The sequence below is a fragment of the Mesoplodon densirostris genome, chromosome 4 (assembly GCF_025265405.1).
Source record: "Mesoplodon densirostris isolate mMesDen1 chromosome 4, mMesDen1 primary haplotype, whole genome shotgun sequence".
Taxonomy (NCBI): Eukaryota; Metazoa; Chordata; class Mammalia; order Artiodactyla; family Ziphiidae; genus Mesoplodon; species Mesoplodon densirostris.
In genome coordinates, this window is record NC_082664.1 from 88,575,021 (window position 1) to 88,587,467 (window position 12,447).

The window sequence follows — 12,447 nt, forward strand, 5'->3', positions numbered from 1 at the left end:
ACAGAATGCATGATGGGACTGGTTAAATAAGTGACCAGAGGTCAAACAGCAAACCCATGGTTGGGAAAGACAGAATTCAGAACTCTAGCCCAGTTGTTATATCTTCCTCATAAAAGGATTAAAGAAAACACAGTGTTAGTAGCTAGTTGTATAGGGAACAGGGGAGCAGGTAGAGAGCCTGGGTAATTCTTCTATTGAAAAAAATTTGCCACACAGACCCACAGTGTACATTACCTCAGTTACTTTTCTTTCTACCTCTGTTCCATCCACATAATACACATCTGTGATGACACGAGTGACAAGTGTGCGAACCTCACGAATTGTTCTCATGTGGCGATGCAAGACATGGCCATGAGGGGGCTGAGGCATATCAAACTCTTCCTCTCCCTATGATAAAAAATAGAGAGTCTCATTGCAAACTGTCAGAATCACAAGTCAACTGCTTCATGATGAGCACTGTTCAGAGGTTCCATGAATCTAATGTGATGGAATTTTCCTGTTGCTTTGTTTCTATTCACCTATAGGTAACACTAGGGATGGACCAGCTGTCCAGCCAGAGGCTAGGAAAAGTCTGTATCAGTTTCACCTAAAACAACCTATTTCTGCCTAAATTAAAAGCGTAACATCTAGCACTTATATATAGGATATTTAAGTGAAACTTTGACCCCCTAAAAGCACAATGAGATTGTAATCCTTCTGATTTTGTTGCCGACTTGTCAATCAGCATTCAAGTTTACACTTACAACAGCTCTTCAGATAAAAGGAAGGCATTCTTTAGAACTTTATATAAAACGATAACATCTGTTAATCTCAGTGCAGTCTGTTTTTCCTGCATTAGTAAGTGAAAACTACGGTATATTTATATCTGGAACAAGACATACTGATTTCTCCTAGAATTAAATATGAAATATTTGATCTATTCCAAATGAGAGACTGTAACTAAAGAGTTGAGCTAGTGTCCAGAAACAGAGAACATTAGCAAATTAGGATTTCATATCTAGTTGCACCATAATCAGTTATATAGTTTAAATGAGACCCTATATTTTTATGACAACTGTTACCTACATGTTTTCTCATAACACCTAGTTCACATTTATCCATATCCAAGCCCCCCACCCCCCTTCTACCCCATGGCTCTGCAACTGTGAGAGGAAATGCACACTTTTTTCTCCCACCTTATTTCCCCTACAGTAGACTGATTTTACTTTCTGCAATCAGTGTCAAGGTATCTAAGTCTTTCAAAAGAGTTATTTTTACCACTGCAATAATGAGTCCGGTTTTTTCCTGATAGTCTGGTAGTAATTTACCTAAAGTAATTTCTCTGAATAATTTGCACTCCAACTTCATGTTAGGGGTGAAATATCTATTAAAATTACGTGAATAAATATAAATAAAATAAAATGCGTGGAAACTTATTCAACCAATTCCTTAAAATACTTCTGTATATACAACTCTGGTTAATGAATGGTCAGGGCATACATCAGTCATCAGGGTGCATCAGAACCATGGCAGCCTGGACTTCCTGGCTGCACACACAGGGGTCTAAAAGGTTTCAGTGCGCTTTATATAGCCCTGAAATGCGGCCAAAAAGCCTCCCTGTATTCTTCCATTACAACAGCCAGACAAATGATCACTTCAAGAGAGATACCTAAATAAACATGTCTGATAGAATAAGAAAGGAGAGAAGGGAAAGAGGGCAGATAAAAAGAAAGTTATGCTTACTCTCTTCAAATAGTCTTCTGAAAAGAGGTTTCTGTAAAGATAAATAGCTTGAGGATCTTGTTATAATTAAGGGAAGATAAAATAAAAATAAAACCACACTTTCACTTCATAGAAAACCTGGCTCCAGGCCCACTTGACACATAAATGGAAATTTAAGGAATGTCAAATGTAGGCTGCCTATGTTTTTCTCTGAGTACTGAACTGAGTCCTACCCAGACTGAAAGGGATAAAAAAGTACTGACGCTTGGAAAACCTCCATACAGCGTTCCTCATTTTCCAACCATTCTTCAAAAGATGGCACACCAACCCCAATTTCTGTTACTGTACCCACCATTTATATTTTTTTATTGCGGTAAAATATACTTAACATAAAATTTACCCATTTTAACCATTTTTAAATATACAGTTTGTAACATTATGTATATTCACATTATTGTAAAAACATCACCATATCCACCTCCAGAACTTTTTTATCTTTCTCAATGGAAACTCTGTACCCAATCAGCATCTGTATTTTTCTAGCACTTTTCTTTCCTTAGCAGGAGCAACTAGCTCTTAAATATGTCATTTCACTCTGTATGACACAGTAGTAGTATAGCATAAGTGGTGGTTGTGCTGGTAACAGCTGCAGTAGTAGTAGTTAAAACAATAATAATCAATAGGTTGTAGCAGTAGCCAACACATATTGAGCATTTACTGTGTGTCAGACCCAGTGCTAAGAGCTTTGCAAGCTTTATCTCAACTTTCACAACATCCAGATGATGTCTGACTCCAAAGCCTGAGCTCTGGCTCACTGGCTCCTATCATCATGTTGAGACAGGAACAGAAATTATTTCCCTATTTGACAGAGGGAGAATATGAGGAAGTAAAGGAAAATACAATCTAGTGGCACCCACATGATTGCTGTCTTTAAGATAAAGTTGAACTCTTTTTATAAAGGCAGAGAAACCAAATTACTATGAGGCAGAATCAAACATTTTAAATTAAGGGCGAAAATAAACAGCTGCAAAATAGGGTCTGATGTGTTACTGCCCCTATATCCAAACGGCTATGCTATTTTGAAACTTCCTGAATTGATAAGGTCTTAGGTCTCAGAGGCTGTGTTACTATAAAAGGCTAATATAAACAGAATTTTTGGAGAGGCATGGATAAACAGAACAAGACTACACAAGCTGTGATTTAAAAATAGAAAAGCAACATAGCATAATGAAAAGAATACCGATTCTGAAGTCAGATATGCTGAGTTCAAATTCCAGTTCTGCCACCTACTGATGGCAAAATCTTGGGCAAGTTACTTAACCTCTCTTCAGCTTGGTTTCTTTACCTGTGAAATGGGAATAATAATACCAACCTCATGGGTTGTCTTGAGCACAATGCTGATATACTGTAGGTGTTCAATAAATAGGAATTATTTTATTTTTATAAAACAAACAACTTGGACCATTCGAATGAGAGGCACATCACTAGTGAAGCTTTCCTAGGCAGATCCCAAGTGAAGATGACCTACCAGAGCAACTGAAAAGGCAATTTAACCACGATTACTAATGCAATTTTATGAACTTCCTCTTGTTAGCATGTACGTTACTACCAACACTTCTAACCCACTCAATTTTCACTAGTACCTACACTTCCCTACTCTATTCCCAAGAACTTGTTCTTCTTCCAGTCTCACGTTCATCAGCCCCAAACCTTTTCTTCCTGGTATGTCTATTCCTAGCCTCTTTCTGCAGTCCCTGGTCACCTGGGGACTTTGTTCTTTGTTTACAATACTGTGATACACTATCCTTCATGCTTCTTCTACTCCTTCCTCCTTGACTTTCTACTCTCTCAGTTCCTGGGAACATTGGTTAAATAGACTTGGGGGACAAGCAATTAGCTCTTATGGTTATAAAGGAGGATGAGAAATGATGGCAGAAGGAAAGGTTGAATGTAGAAAAGTATTACAGGACCGAGACTATATTCCTGGCTTTCTCTTCCAGTAAAGACCTACCTGACAAATTCTAGCACAATTCCATTTTCCCTGAAAGATTATCTTATTGGCTATAGCTACCCATAATTTTCACTACCCTATCCCAATCCTGGATGAATTGTTTTTATCCTTTAACCACTGGTCTGTATAAAACTGTTAAGAAGTATCATTAAGCAGAAGTACCACAACTTAAATTCTCTGGGAATCCAGAAAGTTGAAAAAAGGGCCCCTGAGGTACCCTATATGTTCTCTCACCTGGCTATGGAGTGACTCTGTATCATCCCCAGGAGCACTGACTGGTTTCTCAGCACTCCCCCTCTCAGTCTGAACTGTGGCATCTTGTTTTCCAGAGTTCTGGTCCACTGTACTGGTCCCTTGTTCACACACATTCTTTACAGTCTGAGTTGCTGCTGAAACAGTTTCGGGGACCCTCAGGGAATGCTCTATGGTCTGGATTCCTACATTATTTTGGCTGGGCCTTTCAATCAAGGCTTCACTAGATTTTTCCTGACTGGTATTCTGTCCTTCCTTCTGGCCTTCTGGCATATCTGTCTCCATTGCTTCCCCTTGAGGACTGGATGGCTCCTGTGTGGCCATCTCCTGGGAGGTAGGAGAAGCAGGGTCTTTGACAGGACTACTGGGCTTCATAGGCTGTTGACTCTGCCTGGTCCTTTGGTCACCTTCTAATTTTCCCTTCTCCTCTTCATCTTGAGTACTTGGAAAATGGAGCAAGTTCCCCCTGAAAATCAAGCACATAAAGAAACCATGTCAAAAAAAAAGAAACCATATCAAGTAAGCAAGTGTATGCATGAGTGTGAGTGTGTGAGTGTGTGTGTGTGTGTGTGTGTGTGTGTGTCAGGGGGAACCATAATTTGACACTCTGAGATATGTGGGGAAGGGTGAAAATGAGGTGACCGAGTATATGACCTTACAAGAGTTCTAATCATAATTTCATTCCTGTGAAAAAATAACGGTACACAGGACTATTCCACCATGATGGTAAAATAGCCATAAAATTTCTTCTCTCCATTAGCTATGAACTCTGAAAACTGACATAGGAAAATAAGGTAAACAAAAGATGCAAAACCATTATTGAAGTCATAGACAGTGAAGGCAACTTAGGGATCTACTTCAAAACAGATCAACTAGGGCAAGATGTCTCATTTGGCTTTATTAATGGTTCTAATATTCCTTAAATGACTCAGCATTCTAGATACTGTTCATTATGCCCCTTGACTAATAATTTTAGGAAAAGAAACCCAATCTGTAAAGGAAAGAGTTGTAGGTGAGATTCTAGCTTTGCTAGCTATATTGACATTATCTACAACTAAGCATTTCAGAATGACTTGGTTCCTCACAGTTCAATATATTTCTTTTCATTAGTCTTCCCATTTGGCTATCAGTGATTTATTCATATATCCCACAAGCATTTGATGCATGTCTCCTATAAACCAGATACCATGAAGCCCTGAGGTGCCTAGGAGCTTTCTTAAATGCTCTCAACAATACACCAGAATAAACAGGCCCAGATTAACTCCAAGTGAGGTTACACAGAAACTTGACATTCACATCTTATTCATCTCCATACTTAAAACACTTAACACGGAGTTTAATATAAAGTCCTTAATAAATTTACTTTCAACAAAAGAATGTTCTCTCAATCAATTAACTGCAAAAATCTACTTTCAGATTAACTAATTGTATAACTGTGTTCATCATATAGAAAATGCCATAACTTCTAACTTTTTAGTAAACCATAAGTTGAATGCATCACTGTACTATAAAAAACAACATACTGTAGACGAGGGGAAGATGGCAGAAGAGTAAGACGCAAAGATCACCTTCCTCCCCACAGATACACCAGAAATACATCTACACGTGGAACAACTCCTACAGAACACCTACTAAACGCTGGCAGAAGACCTCACACTCCCAAAAGGCAAGAAAGTCGCCACATACCTGGGTAGGAAAAAAGGAAAAAGGAAAACCAGAGACAAAAGAATAGGGACGGGACCTGTACCAGTGGGAGGGAGCTGTGAAGGAGGAAAGGTTTCCACACACTAGGAAGCCCCTTCGAGGGCGGAGACTGCGGGTGGCACGGGGGAAAGGTTCGGAGCCGCGGAGGAAAGCACAGCAACAGGGGTGCGGAGGGCAAAGCGGAGAGATTCCCAAACAGAGGATCGGTGCCGACCAGCACTCACCAGCCAGAGAGGCTTGTCTGCTCACCCGCCGGGGTGGGCGGGGCTGGGACCTGAGGCTCGGGCTTCAGTTGGAGCTCAGGGAGAGGACTGGGATTGGCGGCGTGAACACAGCCTGCAGGGGTTTAGTGCGCCACAGCTAGACGGGAGGGAGTCCGGGTAAAAGTCGGGACCTGCCTAAGAGGCAAGAGACCTTTTCTTCCCTCTTTGTTTCCTGGTGCGCGAGGAGAGGGGATTAAGAGCGCTGCTTAAAGGAGCTCCAGAGACGGGAACGAGCCGCGGCTACCACCAGCGCGGACCCCAGACACGAGCATGAGACGCTAAGGCTGCTGCTGCCGCCACCAAGAAGCCTGTGTGCGAGCACAGGTCACTATCCACACACCCCTTCCGGGGAGCCCGTGCAGCCCGCCACTGCCAGGGTCCCGGGATCCACGGACAACTTCCCCGGGAGAATGCGCGGTGCGCCTCAGGCTGGTGCAACGTCCCCCTGGCTTCTGCCGACGCAAGCTCGCCCCGCATCCGCACCCCAACCTCGCCCCAGTCTGAGTGAGCCAGAGCCCCCGAAGCAGCTGCTCCTTTAACCCTGTCTTCTCTGAGCGAAGAACAGACGCACTCCGGCGACCTACACGCAGAGGCGGGGCCAAATGCAAAGCTGAGCCCCGGGAGCTGTGAGAACAAAGAAGAGAAAGGAAAATCTCTCCCAGCAGCCTCAGAAGCAGCGGATTAAAGCTCCACAATCAACTTGATGTACCCTGCATCTGTGGAATACATGAATAGACAACAAAACATCCCAAATTGAGGAGGTGGACTTTGAGAGCAAGATTTATTGTTTTTTCCACTTTTCCTCTTTTTGTGAATGTGTATGTGTATGCTTCTGTGTGAGATTTTGTCTGTATAGCTTTGCTTCCACCATTTGTCCTAGACAGACACCAAAAACAATGGGAACTACGAACCTGCAGCCTGCAAAAAGGAGACCCCAAACACAGTAAGATAAGCAAGATGAGAAGACAGAAAAACACACAGCAGACGAAGGAGTAAGATAAAAACCCACCAGACCTAACAAATGAACAGGAAATAGGCAGTCTACCTGAAAAAGAATTCATAATAATGACAGTAAAGATGATCCAAAATCTTGGAAACAGAATAGACAAAATGCAAGAAACAGTTAACAAGGACCTAGAAGAACTAATGATGAAACAAGCAATGATGAACAACACAATAAATGAAATTTAAAATACTCTAGATGGGATCAATAGCAGAATAACTGAGGCAGAAGAACGGATAAGTGACCTAAAAGATGAAATAGTGGAAATAACTACTGCAGAGCAGAATAAAGAAAAAAGAATGAAAAGAACTGAGGACAGTCTCAGAGACCTCTGGGACAACATTAAATGCACCAACATTCGAATTAAAGGGGTTCCAGAAGAAGAAGAGAAAAAGAAAAGGAATGAGAAAATATTTGAAGAGATTATAGTTGAAAACTTCCCTAATATGGGAAAGGAAATAGTTAATCAAGTCCAGGAGGCACAGAGAGTCCCATACAGAATAAATCCAAGGAGAAATACGCCAAGACACATATTAATCAAACTGTCAAAAATTAAACACAAAACATATTAAAAGCAGCAAGGGAAAAACAACAAATAACACACAAGGGAATCCCCATCAGGTTAACAGCTGATCTCTCAGCAGAAACTCTACAAGCCAGAAGAGAGTGGCAGGACATATTTAAAGTGATGAAGGAGAAAAACCTGCAACCAAGATTACTCTACCCAGCAAGGATCTCATTCAGATTTGATGGAGAAATTAAAACGTTTACAGACAAGCAAAAGCTGAGAGAGTTCAGCACCACCAAACCAGCTTTACAACAAATGCTAAAGGAACTTCTCTAGGCAAGAAACACAACAGAAGAAAAATACCTACAATAACGAACCCAAAGCAATTAAGAAAATGGGAATAGGAACATACATGTCGATAATTACCTTAAATGTAAATGGACTAAATGCTCCCACCAAAAGACACAGAGTGGCTGAACTGATACAAAAACAAGACCCATATATATGCTGTCTACAAGAGACACACTTGACACCTAGAGATACATACAGACTGAAAGTAAGGGGATGGAAAAAGATATTCCATGCAAATGGAAACCAAAAGAAAGCTGGAGTAGCAATTCTCATATCAGACAAAATAGACTGTATTTTAAAGACTATTAGAAGAGACAAAGAAGGACACTACATAATGATCAAGGGATCAATCAAAGAAGAAGATATAACAATTGTAAATATTTGTGCACCCAACATAGGAGCACCTCAATACATAAGGCAAATGCTAACAACCATAAAAGGGGAAATCGACAGTAACACACTCATAGTAGGGGACTTCAACACCCCACTTTCACCAATGGACATATCATCCAAAATGAAAATAAATAAGGAAACACAAGCTTTAAATGATACATTAAACAAGATGGACTTAATTGATATTTATAGGACATTCCATCCAAGAACAACAGAATACACATTTTTCTCAAGTGCTCATGGAACATTCTCCAGAATAGATCATATCTTGGGTCACAAATCAAGCCTTGGTAAATTTAAGAAAATTGAAATTGTATCAAGTATCTTTTCCGACCACAATGCTATGAGACTAGATATCAATTACAGGAAAAGATCTGTAAAAAATACAAACACATGGAGGCTAAACAATACACTACTTAATAACGAAGTGATCACTGAAGAAAGCAAAGAGGAAATAAAAAAATACCTAGAAACAAATGACAATGGAGACACAACGATCCAAAACCTATGGGATGCAGCAAAAGCAGTTCTAAGGGGGAAGTTTATAGCAATACAATCCCACCTTAAGAAACAGGAAACATCTCGAGTAAACAACCTGACCCTGCACCTAAAGCAATTAGAGAAAGAAGAACAAAAAACCCCCAATGTTAGCAGAAGGAAAGAAATCATAAAGATCAGATCAGAAAAAAGTGAAAAAGAAATGAAGGAAACAATAGCAAAGATCAATAAAACTAAAAGCTGCTTCTTTGAGAAGATAAACAAAATTGATAAACCATTAGCCAGATTCATCAAGAAAAAAAGGGAGAAGACTCAAACCAATAGAATTAGAAATGAAAAAGGAGAAGTAATAACTGACACTGCAGGAATACAAAGGATCATGAGAGATTACTACAAGCAACAATATGCCAATAAAATGGACAACCTGGAAGAAATGGACAAATTCTTAGAAATGCACAACCTGCCAAGACTGAACCAGGAAGAAATAGAAAATATGAATAGACCAATCACATGCACTGAAATTGAAACTGTGATTAAAAATCTTCCAACAAACAAAAGCCCAGGACCAGATGGCTTCACAGGCGAATTCTATCACACATTTAGAGAAGAGCTAACACCTATCCTTCTCAAACTCTTCCAAAATATAGCAGAGGGAGGAACACTCCCAAACTCATTCTACGAGGCCACCATCACCTTGATACCAAAACCAGACAAGGATGTCACAAAGAAAGAAAACCACAGGCCAATATCACTGATGAACATTGATGCAAAAATCCTCAACAAAATACTAGCAAACATGGGCCTCCCTGGTGGCGCAGTGGTTGAGAGTCCGCCTGCCGATGCAGGGGATACGGGTTCGTGCCCCGGTCTGGGAGGATCCCATATGCCGCGGAGCGGCTGGGCCCGTGAGCCATGGCCGCTGGGCCTGCGCATCCGGAGCCTGTGCTCCGCAACGGGAGAGGCCACGGCAGTGAGAGGCCCGCATACCGCAAAAAGAAAAAAAAAAAAAAAAATACTAGCAAACAGAATCCAACAGCACATTAAAAGGATCATACACCATGATCAAGTGGGGTTTATTCCAGGAATGCAAGGATTCTTCAATATATGCAAATCAATCAATGTGATACACCATATTAACAAATTGAAGGAGAAAAACCATATGATCATCTCAATAGATGCAGAGAAAGCTTTCGACAAAATTCTACACTCATTTATGATAAAAACCCTGCAGAAAGTAGGCATAGAGAGAACTTTCCTCAACATAATAAAGGCCATATATGACAAACCCACAGCCAACGTCATCCTCAATGGCAAAAAACTGAAACCATTTCCACTAAGATCAGGAACAAGACAAGGATGTCCACTCTCACCACTCTTATTCAACCTAGTTTTGGAAGTTTCAGCCACAGCAATCAGAGAAGAAAAGGAAATAAAAGGAATCCAAATTGGCAAAGAAGAAGTAAAGCTGTCACTGTTTGCAGATGACATGATACTATACACAGAGAATCCTAAAGATGCTACCAGAAAACTACTAGAGGTAATCAATGAATTTGGTAAAGTAGCAGGATACAAAATTAATGCACAGAAATCTCTGGCATTCCTGTACACTAATGATGAAAAATCTGAAAGTGAAATCAAGAAAACACTCCCATTTACCATTGCAACAAAAAGAATAAAATATCTAGGAATAAACCTACCTAAGGAGACAAAAGACCTGTATGCAGAAAATTATAAGACACTGATGAAAGAAATTAAAGATGATACAAATAGATGGAGAGATATACCATGTTCCTGGATTGGAAGAATCAATATTGTGAAAATGACTCTACTACCCAAAGCAATCTACAGATTCAATGCAATCCCTATCAAACTACCACTGGCATTTTTCACAGAACTAGAACAAACAATTTCAAAATTTGTTTGGAAAAACAAAAGACCCCGAATAGCCAAAGCAATCTTGAGAACGAAAAACGGAGCTGGAGGAATCAGGCTCCCTGACTTCAGACTATACTACAAAGCTACAGTAATCAAGACAGTGTGGTACTGGCACAAAAACAGAAAGATAGATCAATGGAACAGGATAGAAAGCCCAGAGATAAACCCACGCACATATGGTCAACTTATCTTTGATAAAGGATGCAGGAATCTACAGTGGAGAAAGGACAGCCTCTTCAATAAGTGGTGCTGGCAAAACTGGACAGGTACATGTAAAAGTATGAGATTAGATCACTACCTAACACCATACACAAAAATAAGCTCAAAATGGATTAAAGACCTAAATGTAAGGCCAGAAACTATCAAACTCTTAGAGGAAAACACAGGCAGAACACTCTGTGACATAAATCACAGCAAGATTCTTTTGGACCCACCTCCTAGAGAAATGGAAATAAAAACAAAAATAAACAAATGGGACCTAATGAAACTCCAAAGCTTTTGCACAGCAAAGGAAACCATAAACGAGACCAAAAGACAACCCTCAGAATGGGAGAAAATATTTGCAAATGAAGCAACTGACAAAGAATTAATCTCCAAAATTTATAAGCAGCTCAGGCAGCTCAATAACAAAAAAACAACCCAATCCAAAAATGGGCAGAAGACCTAAATAGATATTTCTCCAAAGAAGATATACAGACTGCCAACAAACACATGAAAGAATGCTCAACATCATTAATCAGAGAAATGCACATCAAAACTACAATGAGATATCATCTCACACCAGTCAGAATGGCCATCATCAAAAAATCTAGAAACAATAAATGCTGGAGAGGGTTTGGAGAAAAGGGAACACTCTTGCACTGCTGGTGGGAATGTGAATTGGTACAGCCACTATGGAGAACAGTATGGAGGTTCCTTAAAAAACTAAAAATAGAACTACCATATGACCCAGCAATCCCACTACTAGGCATATACCCTGAGAAAACCATAATTCAAAAAGAGACATGTACCAAAATATTCACTGCAGCTCTATTCACAATAGCCCGGAGTTGGAAACAACTTAAGTGTCCATCATCGGATGAATGGGTAAAGAAGATGTGGCATATATATACAATGGAATATTACTCAGCCATAAAAAGAAACGAAATTGAGCTATTTGTAATGAGGTGGATAGACCTAGAGTCTGTCATACAGAGTGAAGTAAGTCAGAAAGAGAAAGACAAATACCGTATGCTAACACATATATATGGAATATAAGAAATGAAGAACCTAGGGGTAAGACAGGAATAAAGACACAGACCTACTAGAGAATGGACTTGAGGGTATGGGGAGGGGGAAAGGTAAGCTGTGACAAAGCGAGAGAGTGGCATGGACATATATAAACTACCAAACGTAAAATGGATAGCTAGTGGGAAGCAGTCGCGTAACACAGGGAGATCAGCTCCGTGCTTTGTGACCACCTAGAGGGGTGGAATAGGGAGGGTGGGAGGGAGGGAGATGCAAGAGGGAAGAGATATGGGAACATATGTATAACTGATTCACTTTGTTATAAAGCAGAAACTAACACACCATTGTAAAGCAACTATACTCCAATAAAGATGTAAATAAATAAAATAAAATAAAAACAACATACTAATGCATTTTTATGTTGCGTTAAATATATAATTACCAAAATAAAGATTAAAAGAACCCATTCTGAACTGACCATGGAAAAACATCTGGAATGTTTCAGGTCATCATATTTTACAAAGCATAAACTGAGATATACCCAGAAGATAACATCCAGGATGATAAAGGGTCTAGAAACTATGTCACATGCCGTTGTGTT

The 12,447-nt window shown here is 40.0% G+C and overlaps 1 protein-coding gene across 3 annotated transcripts in view; it reads right to left on the minus strand.

The window, feature by feature from the left end:
- Positions 1–12,447, minus strand: part of TP53BP1 (tumor protein p53 binding protein 1) — a 73,829-nt gene that overhangs the window by 20,980 nt on the left and 40,402 nt on the right. For all 3 annotated transcript variants that reach the window (XM_060096719.1, XM_060096720.1, XM_060096718.1), the window contains exons 17-18: positions 3,947–4,430; positions 235–387 (exon numbers count right to left, since the gene is read on the minus strand). In XM_060096719.1, the coding sequence (XP_059952702.1) occupies positions 235–387; positions 3,947–4,430 (637 nt within the window). The remainder of the gene's footprint in view (positions 1–234; positions 388–3,946; positions 4,431–12,447) is intronic.